We start from the raw sequence: 23,520 nt of genomic DNA, 5'->3' as shown, positions 1-23,520 counted from the left end.
TGGCTCCGAGGGCGCTCGTATTTGGGCCCGGCGGCGGGCGCACGTGCGCGGCCGCTGCTTTGTGCGGCTCCGTGGGCTCCTCGCCACGCCTGCTTCGCCCAGGAGAGAAGCGAGGCAGCCGTGCCGGACGGGGCTTCGTCGTCGAGAGAAGGGTTCGGGGGAACCCGCCCGCGGGGAAAAGAAAGAGGACCTCTCCAATCTTCCCGGAGCCAATGGCTCCCCGCGGCTGGCCCTTGCCGCCGCTTTGCTCGCTCGCCTGCCTCCTGGTCGCCGCCGCCCTGGCAGCAGGTAGGCACGCGGGGTTCCCTTCGGAGGGGCAGGGGGACGAGGGGGGCACCGATTCTCCAGGAAGGGTAGGGAGCCCCCTCCTCTGACTAGCTGAGATTTCAACTTTTGGGCGTGCGCCCTTTTCAGACTTTGTTTTTCTTCGACGGGACAGGGGAGCCCTTTTCTCGGGGTGTGTATTATGTGTGTGTGTGGAAATGGCAATCGCACCCCGAAGCTCCGGACCGGGCTGTTGCCGCGCGATCCCCTCCCCGGCTTCTCTCCGGCTGCGTTTGGGTGCGCGCGTGGTTCTCCCCTTCTTTCCTCCCCTTCTCTGGAAAGCACATGGGTCTGTCAACAAGTCCTCTTCCAAGGAGGGAAACGTGCCAAGTCGCAGTAAATAAACCGACGACCGCGATCCGCCTGTTCTCTCCGCCTCCCTCTGATTGTGCTTCAGAGGCACAACGGAGAGGCTGAGAGAGAGGCGCTTCTGGGCGAAGCACCAGCTCTTGCAGGGAAGGAGCTGCGCTCGCCCTTCTGCCTCGGATAAAGGCTTCTGCACATGATAAAATCATTCTCGCCTTCCTCCGCACCCTCTTTGTTTAAGAGCATCAGGAGCGCTGTGCTTCGGACCAGACCGAAATCGCGCCCTGGTGCTCTGATTCCAGCGCTGCCTAACGAGCGAGAGATGCCTCTGCAAAGCTCAGAAAGGCATCTTTCCCCAGCGTCTGGGCTCCAGGGGTCTAATGCCTCTTCACAATGACTGGTAGCTATTGCCTGACCCGTCTTTGGTGTATTTAATTAATCTCGTTTACCAAAAAAAAAGATAGTGGTTGTAGTAGCTCAGTACAGTACAGTTCAGTGATCATCTGTTTTGCGTGCAGAAGGATCCCAGATTCAAATCCTGGTTACCTCTCCAGGTAGGGCAGGGAGAACCTTTCTCTAGGGTTTCAGCTGGGACGCTGCCAGCCAGTGTAGGCAGTACAGACCCAGGTGGAGCAATGGTCTGACTCGCTGCAAGTTCCCTTTCTCTGTTCCTAGGTCCTGTTGGGACTTATGGTAAGGAGCAGTGTACATTGTTAATGCAGGGTTGAGCCACGAGAATAGGCCATGTGGAGAGTGAGATTTCTCCCCGTACCAGTGTTATGGTGAGGCAGGGTGCCTCTGATTGCCACCAGGTCCTGGGGTTCGGCAGTTGGGGGTGGCTCTCTCGGTGTTGTCCCAGTGGGCGTTCTCAGCATGTGATCGGCACTGTTGGGGACAGATTAAATGGACATTTGGTATGGTCCGATTTTGGTTAGTCCTTACGATCGTGGGCTAGAAGGGGTTTGTGGAGTATGGAGGTTGAGATACCCTTTTAGTATGAAGTGGGATGCAAGCAGGGGGTCCGTGTCTTCAGTTTGCTGGAGGGAAAGTCCAGAGAACCCGATGGGTATGGAGGAGTCAGTGGGTATTGCGAGTCCCACTCTCCCTGCTCCTTTCAAAACACAGAATTGCTGAAATGGTTGTGGGACCGACTCTTGGGTTTCAGGGACAAAGCAGGCGTCAATGGGGATGTGCTGGCTTTTTCTCCTTCTTACTGTTCTTATCTGGGATGGCAATATCCCGGTACAAATTGGGAGGTATCCATAGGAGTGCAATGGATGGTTAACGTTAAAGGCATAAAAGAAACTTCAAATGTACAAGGGGCAAATGCACCAAGAGCGTTTCCTGGGAAAGGAAAGTGGCTTGAGGCAGCAGAACTGGAGGGGAAGCAAGGTGAACTCTTGAGATTACCCCAGCATGGACCTTCATAAAGCCTCTTAGCTGGACTTTCAAGCTTGCCATCTAAACAGGGTACTTCTCTCATTCCAGCTAATGTATATGGGTAATAGCAAACAGAGCGAGCTGGAATAATAGGGCATGCTTTTGTTTATGTAAACAGTATTGGTCACGAGAACTCCCATGTTCATATGCTGAGCTGAACTATTTTCCCTTGTGTTTGTTATATCCCACATCTCTCCTCCAAGGCTTGTAAGGTGGTGCACATGGTTCTCCCCCCTCTCCTGTTTTATCCTTACAACAATCCTGTGAGTTGGATTTGGCTGAGAGGCAGTGACTGGCCCAAGGTCATGCAGCAAGCTTCATGGCCAAATGCGGGATTTGAACCCTGGTTTCTCAGCCCTAGACCTGCACTCTTACCACTGTGCCACATTGGCCTGCATGGAGAGAGGGGCTGTTGTCTTTGTGTGCTGCTCTAGGTCTCTGGTTGGTTACTCTTGGAAAGATGTTAGGCTGTGCTGGCCTTTTTCTGGAGTAGGAAAACCTTTTCTCAGTCGAAGTTGATGTGCTTGAAAAGATGCTGATGAGAAGACTAGGCATCTTGGAAAAAAGCCTCTGCTACACATAATAGGACTTTAAAATGTTTTTTCCCTACCAGTTTCCAGAAGGATGTTCACTAACGTGTCTGCAGAAAAGCCACCTTTAAATTCATATTTTTAAAAAAACACAGTTGCAAAATGTTCTCCCAAGTGGGCCACGGGGGATAAAAATGCCTCTCCTGCTCAGAGGCACTCTCTTTCTGCCTTGTTCCTTTGCATGCACCAGGGACGGGAGGGAAGATGAAGGCTGCAATTTTGTGAATGCTTACCTGCGATTCAATCCATTGGACTTGGAGGGGCTTTCTTCTGAGCCAAGCAGGCATGGCACGGAGCCACTGATAGAGAAGGCAGCAAAATCACAAGCCGTTGCACAAACGTGATTGGGAGAAACAGCCTTCTTAAAACAGCCACAAGGATAGCAGGATGGAAAGTTGGGCATGAGATTAGTGTTCTTTTCCTGATCCTCGAAAGCAGGAGGCTTTATTGCAATGTGTGGTTTTTACCTTTCAAGAAATGCAGGAACTTGTTAGTTAACACCACCCACCGGACTGAAGCAGAACAGCATAAACATTACAGGGATTTCCCCCTTGGAACTGCTGAGCTGAAACCTTTGCCAATGATTGCAAGCATTTGCTCCTCCTGTTTGCCATCATTCTCCACTGCCCCCCACTTTTTTTTTTGCTGCCCGGCCTCCAAATTTATGTGAATTGAATAGCCAGGAGGAAGGGGGTATTTAGGTCAGAAACGGGGAAAGTAGGAGGTTGCTGTGTCCCTTCTCCAACCCCACCCCACCCCACAACTTCTTTTGGGAACTGCTACAGCACAATCGGGACGTGGGTTAAACCACAGAGCCTAGGACTTGCCAATCAGAATGTCGGCGGTTCGAATCCCCGCCATGGGGTGAGCTCCCGTTACTCAGTCCCTGCTCCTGCCAACCTAGCAGTTCGAAAGCATGAAATGCGAGTAGATAAATAGGCACCACTCTGGCAGGAAGGTAAGCGGCGTTTCCGTGCGCTGCTCTGGTTTGCCAGAAGCAGCTTAGTCATGCTGGCCACATGACCCGGAAGCTATACGCTGGCTCCCTTGGTCAGTAAAGCGAGATGAGCGCCGCAACCCCAGAGTCGGCCACGACTGGACCTAATGGTCAGGGGTCCCTTTACCTTTTACAGCACAATCATCACATGATCCATTGTTGCTGGTGGTTGTTCATACAGGAGGACAAGGCTACCCAGTGGCTACATGTCACTTTGGCCACTAGCCACAATGACAATGTTCTTCCTCCAATGTCAGAGGCATTATGCAGGAGATCACAAGTGGGCAGAGTGCCCTTGTTCTCAGGTCCTGCTTGTAGGCTTACCAAAGGCCTCTGGTCAGCTACTGTGAGAACAAGATGATAGACTAGATGGGCAACTGGCCTGATCCAACAGGCTCTTAACTTTCCGAGAGCATGATCTGTGTACATGGTGGACAGTTGTGCATACTGCAGATCAGGGGCAGAGCAGATGCTCAGCATGCACAAGCTCTGGATTCACCCTCTGGGATCTGTAGTTAAAAGGGTCACAGCTGCTGCCTGCCAGAGTCTGCAATACTAGCCTAGGTGGGCAAATCAACTGAGCAGTTTCCTACGGTCTCCTGTAATGCTTTCCATGGTCTCTGCCTGCAAGCAGCTGACAATCTAAATTCAAACAGTAGTAGTTTTTTTGGGGGGGGGATAGGGAAGAGCAGAAGGAAAGGAAGAGGCAAGGGATGGAACAGGAGTGGAGAGCCTTTTCCAGCCTAAGGACTGAATTCCCCCCTGAGTAGCCTTCCAAGGGCCACATGCCGTTGATGGGGAGGCCAAAGTGTGCAGATCATTGAATGTGAATATTACTACTGTAGAGCAAGCTAGATCCTACACACAAGGAGCATGATCAAAGGACAAATTCCAGCCAGGCAAAGACTCTGGGGGTGTGGGGCAGGGCCAGTGAGGGGTGTGGCCTGGGGGGAGTTCAAAGGGCTAGATAGAGAGGCCCAGAGGAGAGCTGCCTTTGACCTCTGAGCTCCCACTGCTGGTCTCAAAGAGACCAAGAGGGAAAGGAGGGTATTTTGTTCACTGGAGGTGAGATGCCTCTTAGGAATCGAATAATGAGAGGGATGAGGCTGTGGGTTTCAGCAAACGAAGGTCCCTAACACTTGCCCCTCCAGCAGTCAAAGGTGAGCAGAGTGTGTATTGTGGCCCTTGTGAAGTACAAAGCGCTGATTAACTAAATGCAATTAGGGAGCTCTGCTTATTAGCCCGTGCCTGTCATGATGTCAGGGCGGATAATAGTATGCAATTAAGATGATTGAAATAATGCTGATTCTTTTCTCTCTCTCCCCCCCATCTGACAATCTCTTGAAAGCTGAACCCTTCATAAATGCAAACCACCAGACAGCTAGATGGGTATTAGGAAGAGTAGAAAAACAACAGACAAACAATCCTGATTTTTGCAGGGCATGGTTTTGCTTTCTGATCTTCCTGAAGATTGTATCTCTTGTGGCTTAAAGGAATTGAGGTATCCCTGGAGCTCACCTCCCAGTCCTCTTTGTATGAAATATTATTAATTTGTTGTGTGAAACTTCAAACACCAATGCCAGTTATACTCAAAGCAGTTACTGTGGAAGTTAAATGGGTGTTACTAACCTGCTTCTACTAGTTTTAACGGGTCTAATCTTGTGTAAAATGTGGTCTAGCCAACTAAAAGGTGCACTTTTAGCACTCCTCTTTCCAACAGCTTGTGAAAGTAGATCTTTAATGACCCCATTTCACAGAAGAGACTGAACACTTGTCCATTGCATATTCTTGTGAATGCAGCATTTAAATGTCCTGTGTCCTGATCAAGCTTTAACACTTGCCTTCGCTGGTTGTTGTGGCACTGAACTGGTGTCTGTGCCTGAAGGAGGGAAATCTGTGTGGTTGGATTGCATTATTCTCCTCCCACATTTGATTTGTGATTCATGCAGGGTCTCAGAACTCCACTGGTGGCTCCTCTAAGGTATTCCAAGTTGTTCCACCGGTGAACCAAGTTGTTTCATTCATGATTTTATTTGCATGCCATTTTTTCCTGCAAAAAAGAATCCTGCTCAAAGCGGCTTCCAACAAAGAAAACAGGAATGCATCTCAAAATCAACCATTGCGAGAAAAATTTCATGATAACGTAATAAAACAACAACGTCACGGCAAATATAACAATATACAAAACCTCCCAGCATTTCAGTACTGGAAATATAACAATATTGCATTAACAGCATTTCACCCCTTGGTGAAAAGGAAACATTAACAGGGAAGTGTGACAGTTTCAGCTTGGTCCTAGAAATGTTTCCGGTCTGCTGTTGCTCACAGCCCTTCTCCTGCAATGATTTACAAGGCTTCCAAAGGCTGGATCAGAGTCTGGCATCCTGCTGTCACAGCGGCAAACCAGATCCCTGTGGATCCTAGCAGCTGGTATTCAAATTTGGAAGGGAACTGGGAGCCATTTTGTGGTTCGCCTCAGGTGTCAACATGTTTTGGGTTGGCCCTGCTGCTGAGTCTCCACTGGCAGTGAGTTCCACGGGACAGGGCCTGCCATGCAAAAGACTCAGTCCCTAGTAAAGGTTGATCAATCTCAGGGGCCTTGTGAGGAGCCACCAGAAGTGCCCCATCGGAGGATCTCAGTAATTGAGTTGAAGGATAAAGGATCAGGAACGGGTAACTTGAAACACTAGCTTTAAAACAGCTTGCAAGCCTTGACACTATATATCTAAAAAATAAATCCAAAAAATTGTCTTTGTCTGGAGTGATGGACAGCTTTTGTCTGCTGCCACAGAGCCCAGTTTTCAGGGACCAGAACAGGATATGAGCTGCAGACCCTGCTCGGTCAGAGCCCTAGAATTAAATCTTGTCATTTATATTTAACCAGGGCTTCACTTTTTAAATTATTCAAGGGTCTAAGCTTTCATTAATTCCTCTGCCTACATGGGTTTAGTTTTGTTTTTGATGTGGAATGGGATTGCTTTCACCTAAATTGGTGTAATACCCCCATATATATCTCCCCTTCTCCCTGCTTAAACCGCACGCCGGGTATCATTTAACGAATAAAAAACGTTGACATGATATATGAAATTAAAGCTGGCGTTGGGCATAGAAATGCATTTGAAAGTGGCGAGATTGGATCCGCTCTCATTTCTAATCAAAACAGCCAGCTTAACAAAAGGAAGGAGCAGATTGGTTCTCCGGCGTGTGAACCGAGCTGTGCTGGAAGTGAAAGAAAGGTGGATGGGAATGGGGTCAGGGGGGTCAGCTGATTATTTACAGTAGCTGTCCCCCAACCTGGTGCCCTCTGGATGTTTTAGGCTACAGCTTCCATTGGCTGGGGCCATGGGAGTTGTACTTCAAAACCTCCTGAGGGTACCTGGTTGAGGGAAGACTGATTTACACGTTAACATTCCTGGGTTCGAGTGCAGCTCTCTGTTAGGTGCAGCTGCTCTGCTGACTTCCTGGAAACAGATCTAGTCCTCCTTTGGGTCTGAGTATGTGGGCATGCTTTTGAATTATGGTGCTGGAGGAGACTCTCGAAAGTCCCATGGACTGCAAGAAGATCAAACCTATCCATTCTTAAGGAAATCAGCCCTGAGTGCTCACTGGAAGGACAGATCCTGAAGCTGAGGCTCCAATACTTTGGCCACCTCATGAGAAGAGAAGACTCCCTGGAAAAGACCCTGATGTTGGGAAAGATGGAGGGCACAAGGAGAAGGGGACGACAGAGGACGAGATGGTTGGACAGTGTTCTCGAAGCTGCCAGCATGAGTTTGACCAAACTGCGGGAGGCAGTGGAAGACAGAAGTGCCTGGCGTGCTGTGGTCCAGGGGGTCATGAAGAGTTGGACATGACTAAATGACTAAACAACAACAAATGTGGGCATGCAGTGAATGAGTGAGCCAAAGTGCTGCTTTTGGGGTTGCTTTTCTGGTGCATCTTGGAGGAACAAAATTCCCATTCCGCGTTTCTCTCTTTCTAGTCTTTCTTTACTCCTTCTTTTGTTCTCATGAGCCCCTTTTGTCCTTCCCCCTTGGAACCCAAAGTCAACTCAGCTGTCCTCCGTGCTGCCTTTGGAAGTGGCTGTCCATCAAGACTCTCTTCTTTTATGCCATCCCCACCAGGCTTTCTGATCCACACCAGCTCCTTTGTGTAGCATGGAGAGATCAAGGGAAGCTGGCTTTATTGCCATGGCGCAGTGGCTGCTGTTGGGATGGTCTGGCTCTTGTTCGCATGGTAGCCACTGCTGGGTTGGGCCTTCCCCATTCCACCAGCTCCGAGGAACAGCTTGTCCAAGCAGATCCATGTGCCGGATTTTCCTTGAGCGAAGCCCCCAGCATCCAGCGAAGTTGAAGGTTGGAAGCTTCGGGTCAGATGTTCAAGAAAGCCTGCGAAAGAGAACCATAAAACAAATATAAAACAGACCAGAAACATCAGAAACGAAAGCAATTATTGTAGCAACAGTAAAACTAGCAGTAGATATAAAATCAGTCAGCAGGATGCGAGGCTGACTGCTAAGTCTGGCAGCTTTAACAGAGGATTAGATTAATTCTTGAAGGACATGGCTATCAGTGGCTACTAGCCACAATCATTATTCTCTGTTACCTCTACTCTCGGAGATACTAGGCCTCTGAATATCAGTTGCTGGGAATCTCAGGTGGGGAGAGCAGCATTTGAAGTTCACCAGGCACATTTTGCACTTGGCGATGGACACTTGCAACCAAGGGAAGATGCCTGGGTGGCAGGATGACATGGGACGTCTCCACTGTCTGGAGGTGCATGGCTGGGGATCCTTGGACCTTGACTGTTTTCACACACGTGCAACACATCTTGTAGAATCCTAGCCATTACATTTTATCTGCACAATCAGAATGAATGTCAGGAACCCAAAAAGTCTTATTGAAAAATATGACTTTCGAACCGTCTGGACCCAACATGGCAATGAAGAATTCCCTCTTGGTGACTGTAACCCTGGTTTAAGGAGCCGTTTGGTGCCTAGTTTATATATCTGAGCTTCTAACGCTGGCCCAGGAGAGTGGCCTGCATATCTCTGCAGATACATTGGGATGGTCATTGTGAGAACAGGACTCTGGGCCATTGGCCTGATTTCGCAGCCAGCTCACCTTATCTTCTTCTCATCTTTGCAGTCTCTAGTAGGACTTTCCTAGTATGTTTGGTGTTTCCACTGCAACTTGCAGTTAATTATTGGACTGGTTGTTGGGGTGTGTGTGTGATGGTGCCTTTTAAATACATAGTGTAGTGGTTAGAGTGTCTGACTAGGACCCGGGAGACCAGGGATCAAATGACTGCTTGGTCACAAAGTTCGCTGGGTGACCTTGGGCCTGTCACTGTGTCTCAGCCCCACCTACCTCACAGGGTTGTTGTGGGGATTAAATGAGGAGGGGGAGAACCATGTATGTTGCCCTGAGCAACTTGGAGGAAAAGGTGGTATATAAATGCAATCAATATATGGTGGTACCTCGGGTTAAGAACTTAATTTGTTCTGGAGGTCTGTTCTTAACCTGAAGCACCACTTGAGCTAATGGGGCCTCCTGCTGCTGCCGTGTCGCCAGAGCACGATTTCTGTTCTCATCCTGAAGCAAAGTTCTTAACCTGAGGTAATATTTATGGGTTAGCGGAGTCTGTAACCTGAAGCGTCTGTAACCTGATGCGTATGTAACCCGAGGTACCACTGTATAAGCTTTAGTTTGGAAGGGGACAGAACTATTCAAGCCCTAACTGCTATTTCCTCTTCACACTATTATTTCCATTTTCTGAACAATCCCATTGTTCGTATCCTGTAGCAAGTCAAGTTCTCTATGGACTATAAACATCTGTTAAGTCCAAATGATTAGGGGGTTTGTGCATGAAAGAGTCAGTTCGGAATTACTTCAGTCTCACGAACTGGTCTGAACTTTACTGGAGTTCTTTTTTTCTTCCTTAAAAAACTTTACAGAGTTTTAAAAAAACCAATAAATTATGTAGCATGGCTCATGAAAAAGCCTGTCCTTGGCCAGTCAACCCAAAAGAGTCTAGAAAGTTTGGGTTTTGCAGGAGGATAAAAATAATTGTTTTCATGTGTTTCGCGAGCCCGTAAAAGCAACAGGGCAGGAAGTGAGCGGGCCCATAATTGCACTTTCAAAGAAAGAGAGGCAGAGAGGGACTGGCCAATGGCCCCTCATTGAGGAGGCTCAGCCATGCTCCCCAGGGCCGCCTCAGCCTAAGAGAGCTCCGTGGTAGCTTCAGTGCTGGTTTCCAACAGAATATCTTGGGAAGCATTAATGCTATGCAGCTTAGTGCTAGTGTGTCCTTTGTTTGGAGTGTGGAAGGGTCTTTGATGCAGCCCTTTGAGTGCAAAAATTCTCTGGTTGAATCCTTGGTCTCTCCAAGTAGGAAAGACCCCTTCCCCAAACCTTGGAGATTCAGGAAGGGGTTTAGGTTGCGGCCATCTGCTAAAATGGAGTTTCTCTTCCATTGTTTCCATAGAGGTTTCCATCGAAACCTGCTATGGATTCCCTGCTAACAAACCTCCTCCCTTTTATCCTGATGCACACCCCTTTCTGGATCAGGAAGGGCTGTGCATTGGAATCCCCTGCTAAAGGGGAGGATTTCCCTCCCCCATTATAATTTTAGCAGAGAATCCTTGCAACCCACTGCCAAATCAAGGAGATAAACTCTCTCCTTTAGAAGCCCCAGCTTCAGGACTTCAAAGTATCTTACATGTAATGTCACCGTGATGTCATGGAACCGATAGGTGGGCAGCCTCACCCACCTGTCCAATTTGGCCCCACAAGGCTGATCCTGATGAAGATGTGACCGTTGCAGATGAAAAAGTTTCCTACTTGTACTGTAAAGCAAGGCCCTCGAAGAGGGTTGCTCACAGCAAACCCAACCCCAAAGGCCTTCAAGCGAGTCTTCAGAACATGGATTAGATATTAGACCAAGGATGGCAGACTTCAGGCATGCAGGATCTCCTTGGTTTGCTTGTTTCTCACTAGAATCCGGAGGCCACTGATCACAGCCAGGTGCAAAAAGGCCAATGTGGTGTAGTGGTTAAGAGTGTTTTGTGACTATGACCTGGGAGACCAGAATTCAAATTCCCACTTGGCCATCAAGCTTGCTGGGTGACCTCTGGCCGGGCATGCCTCTTAGTCTGAGCTCCCTCATAGGGTGGTTGTGAGAGTAAAAGAGGGGATGGGGAGAGCCATGAACACTATCTTGAGCTCCTAGGTGGAAAGTAAATGTAGTAATAAGGAAAGAAAGAAGGAAAGAAGGAAAGAAGGAAAGAAGGAAAGAAGGAAAGAAGGAAAGAAAGAAAGAAAGAAAGAAAGAAAGAGGTTTAGTTAAGAATTAAGGAGTTTGTGATGGTGATGATGATAATTTTATTATTTATATGCCATCCACCTGAATGGGTTGCCCCAGCCATTCTGGGCGGCTCCCAACAAAATATTAAAAACACTATAAAACCACAAACGTTAAAAACTTCCCCGTACAGGGCTGTCTTCAGATGTCTTCTAAAAGTCATACAGCTGTGTATTTCTTTGACATCTGATGGGAGGGCGTTCCATAGGATGGGATAATGATATAATAACAGTTACTGTATTATGACCAGAACCAAGCACACAGGTCCTTTTGAACCTAAACTCATGTTCTTCTCCCTCTCCTCACCACCCTGTGCTTTTTGAAAAGAAATAAAGAAGCTTTCTATCACTAGAAGATTAGGAGTCAGAACCACATGCCGATCTACTGTGAATCATTCTGCGATCTCCCAGTAGATCCCCATATGCTCCCTGCTCATTCCCCACCTCCCCATGTTACACAGTGCAAGGACTGATCCCTTACGGTAGCTGTAAATAGATTTCATATGACCAAACCTCTCACGGTGCCCCTCTGTGGAATCCCTGATTGAGCCTCCTGTAGCTTTGCAGAAAAAAAGAGAAAGGGTCAGAGCTAGTTTGATCTCTTTCTGGCTGTCTCCTTAGAGGGCCCCCCCCCCAAATTCCTTCCTGTTTCCCCTTAGCAATTGTATTTGGAGTGCTAACACCTGGGAAGGCTTCAGTTTAGTTTTGGAGCATCTGAAAAATATTAGGAGGGGTTGTTTTTTTAAAAAATGCAATGGTGGGTTCTGCATTTACGGTGGCTTCCCTCCTGAAGCAAAACCCCCATTGTCATTGTGGGGGAGGAGATAAGATTCCGGGAGTCTGGGAACCCATTCACAACATAACCCTTTGCAAGTTTACTCAGAAGTAAGCCTCCACCTCGTTCAGTGGGGCTTACTCCCAGATGTGGGTACACAGACGACTGCCACCTTGATATTGTACAGTGCTAGTTGGTGCTGTTCAGGTTGTGGAAAGGAACGGCAGATGCCCAGTTAAAAGCGAGGTTTGGAAGATGGGGAAAACAATAATTAAATCAACTTCAGAGTGCATTGAAAAGCTCACATTCACCCCCAAGCTCCCTCCCCCCCCCCGCCTTTCCCTCTCTCTGCAAGATAAATCTGGGAGTTCAGCCTTTCCTCTGCTAATTGTTTTCTCTCTGATCAAATATTGGGTGATATTTTTTGGTTAAATAACTGTTTGTGTCACCACACATCATATTGTTGGGGAAGATATGAAATGTTTCTCGTAGGAGAACTGGCAGAGAGGGGGAGTTTTCTGTCTTGAAGTTTTCCCTCCTCCATTGTGACATTGTCAGTTACATTTTCCTCGCTCCCACCCTCCTTTCCTTTGCCATAATAAAAGGTAAAAGCGATTTAAAAGGAGGGAGAGAAAATTCCCCTGACAAAGCCCCAGCTGGAGTGGAGATGAGCAAGCACTTAATTGACTGGTGAAGAATATCCCAGTTATTTAAGAAGCTAACTTGGCATAGGAGGCTACAGCCCTGGGTCAGAGTTAGACCAATTTAAACTTGCTTGGGCTTACCTTCAAGCCCAGCTGTGTTGGGCTCAGAAGTGTATAGCACAACTGTATATAACACAACTGTATTATATTATTGCAGTGTTGCACATCCTGATGCGAAAAGGCTTTCCTCAAATCTGTCTTCCCACCCTCCCGCCTCAGGGCTCTGGCACCATGATATTAGATTTGATAGGCATCCAAGATGTGAATAGGGCTATATTAGGAAATTAGCCGCAATTATTATCTTTCCCCCTCCAGCGAAGTGACTGGAGGCCTTTTCCTCCCTCTCCATTAATTGTGTAATCTTATTTACAATTGCCTTAAACAAAGAAAAAGAAGAAAATGGAGTTGAAATCCACCTCCAAAACCACTTTTAACCTTTTGCCTCTGGCCTGGGGTGGTATTTCAGTTATTCAAGGGCAAAAGATGAAACATCTCATCCATATCTGAAATTGCCTTCATTTCAATTGAGGCCACTCTTTTGCCAGCGAATCCAAGCTGATCTCTAAACCAAACATTCCTTATTTTATTTTAAAGAGTTTTCATTCTTCCCCCTCTGTGGCTACCTCCAGGGCTTAGCGAAGTGTCGCTCAGAGACAGAGCAACTGCCTTGCGCTCAGAAGGCCTGAGGTTCAAACTTCTGCACCTCCAGGAAGGGTTGCAAATTTCCCCTGCCTGAAACCCTGGAGAGCTGCTGCCAGCCAGGGTAGGCAGTACTGAGCTACATGAACCAATAGGCCTGACTTGGTGTAAGGAAGCTTCCTGTGTTCCTGTCACAACTGTGAGTGGGGCAGTGGGGTGGGGTAAGTGAAGACAAGCTACAACAATTAACTATATTAACATTGTTCACTGTTCCTGCTCAGGCTGCCCAGGAAAAGCATTTTGGTTCCTGAAATTCATTTTGATTGTGTAGATAAAAAGTAAGTGATAGAATTCTACGGGATGTGGTATTAGTATGGGGGAAACAGGTAAGATCCATGGATTCCCTGGCATGCATCCAGATGGTGGAGATGCCAGGTGCCATCGTAGTGCCCAGGCATCTTCACTTGGTCGCAGGTGGTTGAAATCCTGGTGCAAATTGTGCCTGGTGCCTGGCTAATTTCAAACACTTTAAAATGGTGACTAAGGTAGCAGGGGCAGGACATGGGTGGCGCTGTGGTCTAAGCCACAGAGCCTAGGACTTGCTAATCAGAAGGTCGGTGGTTCGAATCCCCACGATGGGGTGAGCTCCCCTTGCTCAGTCCTTCTCCTGCCAACCTAGCAGTTCGAAAGCACATCAAAGTGCAAGTAGATAAATAGGTACCACCCCGGCAGGAAGGTAAACGGTGTTTCCATGCACTACTCTGATTCTCCAGAAGCAGCTTAGTCATGCTGGCCACATGACCCGGAAGTTGTATGCCGGCTCCCTCGGCCAATAAAGCGAGATGAGCGCCGCAACCCCAGAGTCGGCCATGACTGGACCTAATGGTCAGGGGTCCCTTTACCTTTAAGGTAGCAGGACCTGGCTCCTTTCTGGTTTTGACAGTACTACCTGTGTCAGCAGTAATGCCCCGCCCTTGGCACTCAACTGAGCCTGAGCACCTCTGCTGGCAGAGGCAGACTTTGGTCTTTCAAATTTCAGCGGCGCCCTGTGCCAGCCCCAAATTCAGCGCCCCCACCTTCCATTCTGCTCAATTCACTGTGTCATAGTTTTGGCGCCCAGTGTGGCGGAACTGGTCGCGCTGCCCAAATCCACCTCTGCTGTTGGTCCTTGCTGACTAAGACCTGGCTGCTCCAGAGCCCTCAACTTAGCCTGCTTGGCAAAGGATGGAATTGCTCGCACCTTTCCCCACAAACACTATTCTGCTTTGAAAGGAATTAATCGCTTCTCTTTTGCAAAAAGGAGAACCCGTCTACTTTGGGAGACTTGGGCACTTTCAGAGTTCCCCCTCTCGCCTTATATATGGCAACTTAAATTGGATTACGAGGGGATCAGCCAGGGACGCGGACTTATAAAAAATATTGGGGGGGCCGGGAAAGCTCATGAATAATAAATAAGCTCATGAATATGCAAATAAAGTGGCGCCGCCTCCTCGTGAGCGAATAGGGGAGAGCATGCTGCGCCTATTAATCAGCTCCAAAGGAAATTGGGTGGAGCTTTTGCTCGGGAGGGAGGGCAGGAGGCATGCAGCCCGCCCCTCCCTGTGCATTTTGGGCTGGGGGAGGGGCGGCGATGGCGCTCTGCTGGAGGGGCGCCGGAGATTATTGGGGGGGCGGAGCCCCCCCAAACGAATTTTTGAGGGGGCTCGGGCCCCCTCAAGCCCCATGGAGTCGGCGCCTATGGGATCAGCATGGAGTGAAACCTGAGATGAGGCAGATGGACTTGGGCAGACAAAGAGGCGGGTTTGGGTTACCGAGCTGCATGTCAGAGGTGAGGCTGCAGGAACTTTTCCAAATGGCGACTCCATTTGAGCAGTGGAGGCTGAGAATAAACATGGTCTTTGTCCGCCTCCTTTTATTAACCCATTAAGCATCTTAAAACATCAGGCTTCATCCTGTCATGGAAAGACTCATCTAAGATTTCCCTCCCTCCTTCTGCTCTCCCTCTTTAAAGAGCTGCCTGTCTTGTAAACAGGAAGGTTAGTACTTCTAAACATCGAGGCAGATAGGTGCTGTGGAGCAGGGCTGAATTGATCCAAGGGAACTGTATTTCTTGCTGGGCTATTGAGAATTAAGCTTGGAATCCATCAAATTTGCACTTTCTGAAACTTAATGCGAACCCCAATACAGCCATCCTTTCAAATTTGCCTTACTCAGAATCCTGCAATACAGTTCTCTGTGGGTACAAAAATGCATCTAAAGTTTGCACATATTGTTGAAACCGACAGTCCAAAATGCTTTATATCAGTCAAAGTTACATACGCAAATGGCCAAATTGTATACTCAAATGAATTTGCACTGAATTCATGCGGCTAGGTTTTAACAAGGACTCTTGGAAACAAAATTTGATTTGGAAATGTGGAAAACTGAATTTAAAGATGGGGAAGATGTGGGAAACAGAAACTGACCCATCTCTAACCTAGAGGAGGGGAACCTGTGGGGTGGTTGCAATAGCACTCTTTCCAAACTTGAGGGGTTCCCCACAGGAGAGCATAAAAATGTGTTCTCTGCTCTTGTGAAGGACTGGGCTAGACCGACTGGATTTAAGCTACAAGAGGGCAGGTTTCAATTGAACATTAGGAGGAAATTTCTAACTCTGGATTTCCTGCCTCAAGCAGGTGATTGAATTAGATGAACTGCCCCCTCCCAGCTGCAGGATTCTGTGTCCTGTGATCTGCAGGTCACATACACATTTTTAGCATTCCCAGGTGCAAACCTTGAAAGTTGGCTTTCCGGCTTCCTTGAAGTTAGTCCCACAACAGACCTGAGTTACCTGTGCATCTTATTCCATTTGTAGACAGCAGTGAGCTAGGTGGACCAATGGGTGAATCAATGATCACGTAGCTTCCAGTATTTGAAATCAACCAGGAGCCAGGCACATTTTGTGACTAACATGGGTCCAGTTGCGACCATGTGGAGCTCTTTGAGTGCCAGGTTGGCGACTGACATCTCCATCTGGCTGGCTCCTCCAGCTTTCTTAAGTAGGTAAACAGAACAGCTTACTTATTGCATTGATATCCCACCTTTTTCTCCAAGGAGTACATGGTTCACCCCCCCCCTCAGTTAATCCCTACAACGACCCTGTGAGGTAGGTTAAGGGGCTGTGACTGACTCCAGGGTCACCCAGTGAGCTTCCAGACTTGAGTGGGGATTTGAACCCTGATCTCCCAAGTCCTAGCCCAAACACTCTCACCACTACACCACACTGGCTTCCTAGAGCACTTCTGCTGTGGGGGAGCTATATATATTAAGCAGGTAACAAAATATGGGGAAAGCTTAGAGTCACTTAGAGAAGAGTGTGAAATATTGTCCTTGAAGTTTGAATTTGTATTATTCTGGATTGTTCTATTTTTAATGTTTTAATGTGTTGCAAACCACTTTGAGATATTTTCTTTAAAATAGAAAGGAGTATAGAAATGAAAATAATAAGAAATAATCAGAAATAAGAAATCTCCTTGGAAAAAAAGGTGCCTAGAGACTCCGTTGTGGTGACTGTAACCAAGGCTTAAGGTGCCATTTGGCGATTAGCTTATACAGTGGTGCCCCGCAAGACGAATGCCTCGCAAGACGGAAAACCCGCTAGACGAAAGGGTTTTCTGTTTTTCGAGGTGCTTCGCTAAACGAATTTCTCTATGGGGTTGCCTCGCAAGACAAAAAAATCTTGCGAGTTCCCGCGGGTTTTTTCCGCTTTTTTTCGCCCTTTCCCTAAGCGCTAAGCCGCTTATCAGCTGTTCCGCTGATAAGCCGCTTCTCAGCTGATCGCTAAAAGCCGCTAGACCACTAATAGCGCTAATCCGCTAAGCTGTCAATGGGCTTGCTTCGCAAGACGAAAAAACCGCTAGACGAAGAGAATCGCGGAACGGATTAATTTCGTCTTGCGAGGCACCACTGTATATCTGAGTTGCTAACACTGTTCTAGCTTCCTATGTTGACATTTAAATTAGCTCTCCATTATGAACCATGAGGAATCTTTATCACTAATAGAAGGGCCACAGCTTGATGGCTCCATCTTCAATCCTTTGGTGTTTCCAACTAGGTTTGGGAAAGACACTGCCTGAGATCTTTGGAGTACCGCACAGCCAATCACTGTAGTCGATGCTAAGCAAGACGGACCAGTGGTCTGACCCACTTGACAAGGCAGCTTTCTGGTTGGTGATCCCTGCCATGGCGGGAAGACTGTGTCTCTGTGGCCCTGGAGATGACCTCTCCTTCCCCTTCCCTCCTCTCTGTGTTTCAGACTTGAGCCGCTCCACGGAACTCTCCTTTGCCATCGAGCCCAGTGACCACATAGCTGTACAGGAGCAGCCGCTGCTGCTGTACTGCCAGGTGGAAGGGATCCAGCCCATCAGCATCACGTGGCGCAAGAACGGGGTGCTGGTGGTGGACAAAGAGGACTCCTTCACACTCGCCAATGGCTCGCTGTACTTCTCCCACTTCCAGAAACTGAAGGGCGATGGGTCCTCGGACGAAGGCGAGTACGACTGCATGGCTCGGAATCGCTTTGGGATGGTGGTGAGCCGCAAAGCCAGGATTCAAGCAGCAAGTAAGTTGAGGAGGTTCCTCCATCTTGCAAATCCTTTATTTTGCCTTTGTTGACTGTTTGACATTTAATGGATGTGCAGTAGCTAAGTTGGCTGGATGGTGTTGATGGAGCACAGGTTATAATGGCTAGAATGGGCAGGTTTTTAAATGGTGATCAGAATATTTCTAAGTATTTGGGTGACAGTAAGCAGGATGATGCGGGTGGTGCTGTGGGTTAAACCACAGAGCCTAGGACTTGCCGATCAGAAGGTCGACGGTTTGAATCCCTGCGACGGGGTGAGCTCCCGTTGCTCGGTCCCTGCTCCTGCCAACCTAGCAGTTCGAAAGCATGTCAAAGTGCAAGTAGATAAATAGGTACCGCTCTGGCGGGAAGGTAAACAGCGTTTCCGTGCGCTGCTCTGGTTCACCAGAAGTGGCTTAGTCATGCTGGCCACATGACCCGGAAGCTGTATGCCGGCTCCCTCGGCCTATAGAGCGAGATGAGCGCCATAACCCCAGAGTCAGCCACGACTGGACCTAATGGGCAGGGGTCCCTTTACCTTTAAGCATGATGAGGGGCTCTACACCTGAAGCTCCTTTTTCTTTCTCAAAGATTGGAGTGGGGAATCCCATAGTCTGCAGTTAGGGCTGCAGTGCAGAAGGAAAGTTGCTTTTTCTTATTCATTTTATTTAGCAGGATATATATATTTTTTTAAATGGAAGAAAATCTACATTTAAATGTGTGTTTTAAAAGAAAGTATTTTATGTCAATACAGTGGTACCTCGGTTTAAGAACAGTCCTGTTTAAGAACGATTCGGTTTACAAACTCCCCAAAACCAGAAGTAGTGTCCTGGTTTGAGAACTTTACCTCGGTCTAAGAATGGAATCCAAACGGTGGAAGGGCACTTGCGGTGGGAGGCCTCATTAGAGAAAGCACGGCTCAGTTTAAGAACAGTTTCGATTTAAGAACTGACTTCCAGAATGGATTAAGTTTGTAAACCGAGGTACCACTGCACACGTTTTTAGATAATGTTTTTATTGGTGAGAACTGTGTTGGAACATTGGGGAAGTCCAAAGGTCCGCAGATGCCGCATTCACAGATACATTTAAATCCCTTTGAAAATTATAGCTCTGTGCAGCGGGTGGGGTAAGATATCTCCTAGAGCAGTGTTTCCCAACCTTGGGCCTCCAGCTGTTTTTGGACCACAACTCCCATCATCCCTAGCTAGCAAGACCAGTGGTCAGGGATGATAGGAATTGTAGTTCAAAAACAGCTGGAGGCCCAAGGTTGGGAAACACTGTCCTAGAGCTCTCAGCGTCCTTGACAAACTACAGCTCCCAGAATTCTTTGGAGTAAGCAATGACTTTTTAAAGCGATGGATACTGTTTTGTCTGTGTTGTGTTTAAATATGCCTTAAATATGCCCCGCTGTGTTCAGATTTGCACATTAAACGCAGGGATCCGGTCAGTTTTCTATTGCATTTCTCAGTGACTGGATTCCTTGACTGTTCCTAAATGAAGGGATTCCCTTTTTCTCATTCCCCTCCCACCCCCTTTAATATGTGTTGTATCTCTGGACTGAATGGGTTGATAGTGGTGGTGAGAGAAACAGATCACAGTGGATTGCAGGAAAGCCACATGCTGTAATAAACATTGTCCAGCCACAGTGATTTTCTAAAAAATTTTATCTTCATGGTAAAAGAAGGGAGGAGGGAGGGTGTGAGAAGCTGGGATGCTTACTAGGCTGGAATTTTGCCCTGGAAAAAGACTCTGGAGAAGTATGCCATTGGGTGAGATCAGTGTGAATGACCTGATCTTGATCTTGATTTGAATCTGGCTGCTTGAAGAAGGCCAGGTTGGGTCAGGATCAAAGGGGTACTGGCCCAGGGTTGCAGGGGGCAGAAGACCCATTACTGTTTCTGCAGCTGGGTCCATGCAAGGCCCCTATCCCCAGTGTCCTAGAGCCACCACATCACACTGAAAGGGGAGGGTTTTTTTAGTCACTGCGCTCCAGAGTATTTAGGAAGACCAAAAACAAGAGGTGCTTCAATTTCAAGAGAATGGGGTGCACGTTCTGTTATGTGCATTGGAACTACAACTAATCCAGAATGCGGCAGCTAGACTGGTGACTGGGAGTGGCTGCCAAGACCACATAACACCAGTCCTGAAAGACCTACATTGGCTCCCAGTACGTTTCTGAGCACAATTCAAAGTGTTGGTGCTGACCTTTAAAGCCCTAAATGGCCTCGGTCTAGTATACCTAAAGGAGTGTCTCCACCCCCATCTTACTGCCCGGACACTGAGGTCCAGCTCCGAGGGCCTTCTGGCAGTTCCCTCACTGCGAGAAGCGGGGCTCCAGGGAACCAGGCAGAGGGCCTTCTCGGTAGTGGCACCTGCCCTGTGGAACGCCTCCCACCAGATGTCAAGGAAATAAACAACTATCTGACTTTTAGAAGACATCTGAAGGCAACCCTGTTTAGAGAAGTTTTTCATTTCTGATGTTTTATTCTGTTTTTAGTGTTCTGTTGGGAGCTGCCCAGAATGGCTGGGGAAACCCAACCAGATGGGTGGGGTATAAATAATAATAAAATTACTACTACTACTACTACTACATGGAAAACACACCTTTGGTCATTCCAAAAGAAGATACATACTAGAGAGCACTCCAAATGATTTCTCAAGTACGTGGATAGAAAATAGTAGATCTCGCTGAAAGGCAAGACATGGAAATCTGCACTGATCATTGCAATGCATCCCTGATTGTTATTGTATAATTATAAGATTACTGTATAATCTTGGAAGGTTGTATTATCTTAGAGGGATTCCATACTCAAACACAGCCAGCTGCACTGCATGGGCTCTGGGACTGTAATCATGCAAGGTATGTTAAAAATGGACCTCCCTCTCTTACACATGGGGATAAGTTGCCTGCTGGCATTTCCTATCCTCCTGCTGCAGGTAGGGGCATCGCCCAGTGGTTTGCAGGAGACTCAGGGGAAATTTATCCAAGGCGTTGCACTAATGGCGAATCCTGTTGAGCAATTTATCATCTTTAACTTGTCTTGCAAAACCGAGAAGGCTTCGGCATTGTTACAGGCATCAAATCTCAGCACATAGAAATTGTAAGGGGGTCCCTAGCAATTGTCCAAGGACATCTTCGGAATAATTGTATGGTTGCATTGTAAGGATGTAGGAAGAGCCTGTGGCTCAGAGAGCCCAACATCCTATTCTCACAGTGGCCAACCAGATGCCTGTGGGAACCCCACAAGCAGGACCCTCCAGAGGTTTTCAGCAACTGGTCTTCAACAGCATTGCTGCTTCTTGTGGCTAGTAGCCATTCATTTATGTGTCCCAAATCTCCAGCATTCAGCTTCATGGGATGTCTACGAGTTTTAGCATTGTAAGAGATGGAGAAAAACTTTTTTCTATCCACTTCCTCTGTGCCATGTGTAATTTTATATATTTCTTTCATGTCACCTTCTATCATCTTGCATAGTTCTCTGGATTGGACGTGCTCCATGTATAGTTTATCTCTCTGGGTGTTTTCTTCATGGCAAGCTTCAGGTTGTCAGCCAATCCTTTGCTGTCCCCAGGGTCAGGGTGGCTGAACCTGCCAATTCCAGTTTCTCAATCTTCCATTCTTTAAGCTCAGCTTGCCACATTTCTGCACCAGTTTGCGATTTTCAAGAAGCCCTCATGACATTCACCAGCAGGTTAATGCAATTTTGCTGAATGGACACGTTTTCCCAAGCCACTTTTGCATAGCAGTAAAGTAGCAGCAACAGCAGCAGCAAACAACATTATGGGGGAACCTGGCGCATTAAACAAGTTTTAGCCAGAAACTAAAACTCAGCAAGGTGGATGCCAGACAGGCATCTCTCCAGAGGATGCTTCAAACCCAGAGAGTTATCTAGGAGAAAGGCCCTCTCTCCTAATTTGGAAAAGGGCTTCTGTATATTATTTAGCCATCAGGCAAGGTAACCCAGAAGGTGGGGAACCTAACTGGCCCTTTGAATTCTCCCCAAGCCTTCCCACTGGCCCTGCCTAATATCAGGAGTGTTTTTGCCTTGCTGGGACATGTCCTCTTGCTTCCCTGTATGGAGGATAGAGAAGGGGGTGTGACTGTGTGCAGAAACCAGCCAGCTGAAATTGACAGCTGTCACTCTGCCCGCTTTCACCTCTGGCTCCACCTACCAGTGACATGCGGCCCTCGGAAGGTTGCCCAGAGTGGCATGTGGCCCTTGGGTTGGAAAGGGTAACCCTGCCACTGCAGTAGGCATTTCTGTCTTCCTGGCCACTCATCCCCAGATGTAGCATCTTGGCTTTTTAAAGGGAGGCTCCTTCTTTAAACTTGATTTTCAGCAGCTGGCTTGGCGGTGGCAAAGGCGGGGTCAGCCGGCTTTGCCTAAGGACTGCTTGCAAAGTGGCGGGGATGAAGGCCGAACCTGGGAGCTTCCCTGGTTCCCAGCCTTGGCCGTGACGTCTGGAGCAGATGGCCTCTTCAATGCAGCTCAAAGACGGCCACCCTTTCCCCTCCGCCTATTGTCCCTCATTGTTCGGAGCTGAATGGGGCGCTGCTGAAAGCGAAAGTCTGCTTGCTTTGCGGAGCCTGGGAGATGCGGCCCAAGCGATGTGGATTCTCGAGAGGGATTGAAAAAGAGGCCTCCTTCCTCGCTGGGCTTGCATCCTTAAGAGGACTGGGAACTGTTCTCAGAGCACACACAACTGCCACCTTCTTTCACATCTACCTCTCAGATTTTTTGGGGAGGGGGTGTGAGTGGGAGAGGACTCTTTCCCCCCTTCCTCTCTTTTCTTCTGCCACCTCTTCGCAATTTCCCTGCTTGGAGAGGGTGCTCAGCCACAGACAATTGGCCATTTTCATTCTTTGCTCTTTCCCAGGGCGTTGAATACTTGCACACTGCTAGATGTAGGCAGGAGGAGGGCCCTGTGCAAGCTCAAGTGCAGGCAGCTCCTTCCCCTCCTGCCTTGGGAGAAGGCAGCAGAACGGACAAAGCCCCATCCCTGGTAAACAGCTCCAGAGACAGGAATAGTCCCTGCAAGAAAGATGAACAGGTGTAGCCCAAAAGGCTAGCGGCCTTTTATCTGCATAATGCATTCTTAGCTAAGTTGCGGTGGGAAAGAGGCTGAGCTCTGCACTTGAGTTCCTTGCAGAGCGGACCGACTTTCAAATGCCATATGGCTGAGGGGGGGGGGCAAAGAGAAACCCGTTGGGAAAAAGTGCTGGAGCCCCTTCCTAGGAAGGGACAGCTACAAAGTTGTGTGTGTGGGGGGGGTTAGTTTAGAAAAACTAAGGTTGCCTTCTCCCCATTGGGTGCTATGTGATCCCCACTGGCCATCAGTCTCTTCCAATGATTAGGGATGGTGGGAGTTATAGCCCATTTTTGGGGAGGGAGGGGGATCAGGTTGGAGACTGTTGTGGTAGGGAGGGCTCTATTCCATTTTGCTGTAGTTCGGTGGCAGAGCATCTGCTTGGCATGCAGAAGGTCCCGGGTTCGATTCTCAACAGCTCCAGGTCAGACTTTGAAACCCTGGAGAGCCTCTTCCAGAAGGTGTAGACCAGAGCTTTCCAAACTGTGTGTTGCTACACGTTAGTGTGTTGGCTGCAGTGTGTAGCTGTCCCCGCACTCCTCCAGGGGCTGGAAAGAGGTTCATTTAACCTCCAGTTTCCTAGCAAAACTGAATTAATGTGTCGCGAAACGTTGCATTTCCAACAAGTGTCACCAACAGGAAAAGTTTGGAAAGCTCTGGTGTAGACAGTACTGAACTAGGGGGACTAACGCAGGG

The 23,520-nt window shown here is 48.1% G+C and overlaps 1 protein-coding gene across 1 annotated transcript in view; it reads left to right on the top strand.

The window, feature by feature from the left end:
• IGDCC3 (immunoglobulin superfamily DCC subclass member 3) overlaps positions 1-23,520 on the top strand; it is a 111,625-nt gene continuing 88,105 nt past the window's right edge. Inside the window, exons 1-2 of the mRNA XM_081838874.1 lie at positions 1-288; positions 17,431-17,736. Coding sequence (XP_081695000.1) covers positions 213-288; positions 17,431-17,736 — 382 coding nt within the window. The 5' untranslated portion in view covers positions 1-212. The remainder of the gene's footprint in view (positions 289-17,430; positions 17,737-23,520) is intronic.

The sequence above is a fragment of the Podarcis erhardii genome, assembly GCF_964252035.2.
Source record: "Podarcis erhardii genome assembly, chromosome: 14".
In the NCBI taxonomy this organism is placed as follows: Eukaryota; Metazoa; Chordata; class Lepidosauria; order Squamata; family Lacertidae; genus Podarcis; species Podarcis erhardii.
The sequence above is the reverse complement of the archived record's forward strand: the minus strand, read 5'-3'. Positions and strand labels throughout refer to the sequence as shown.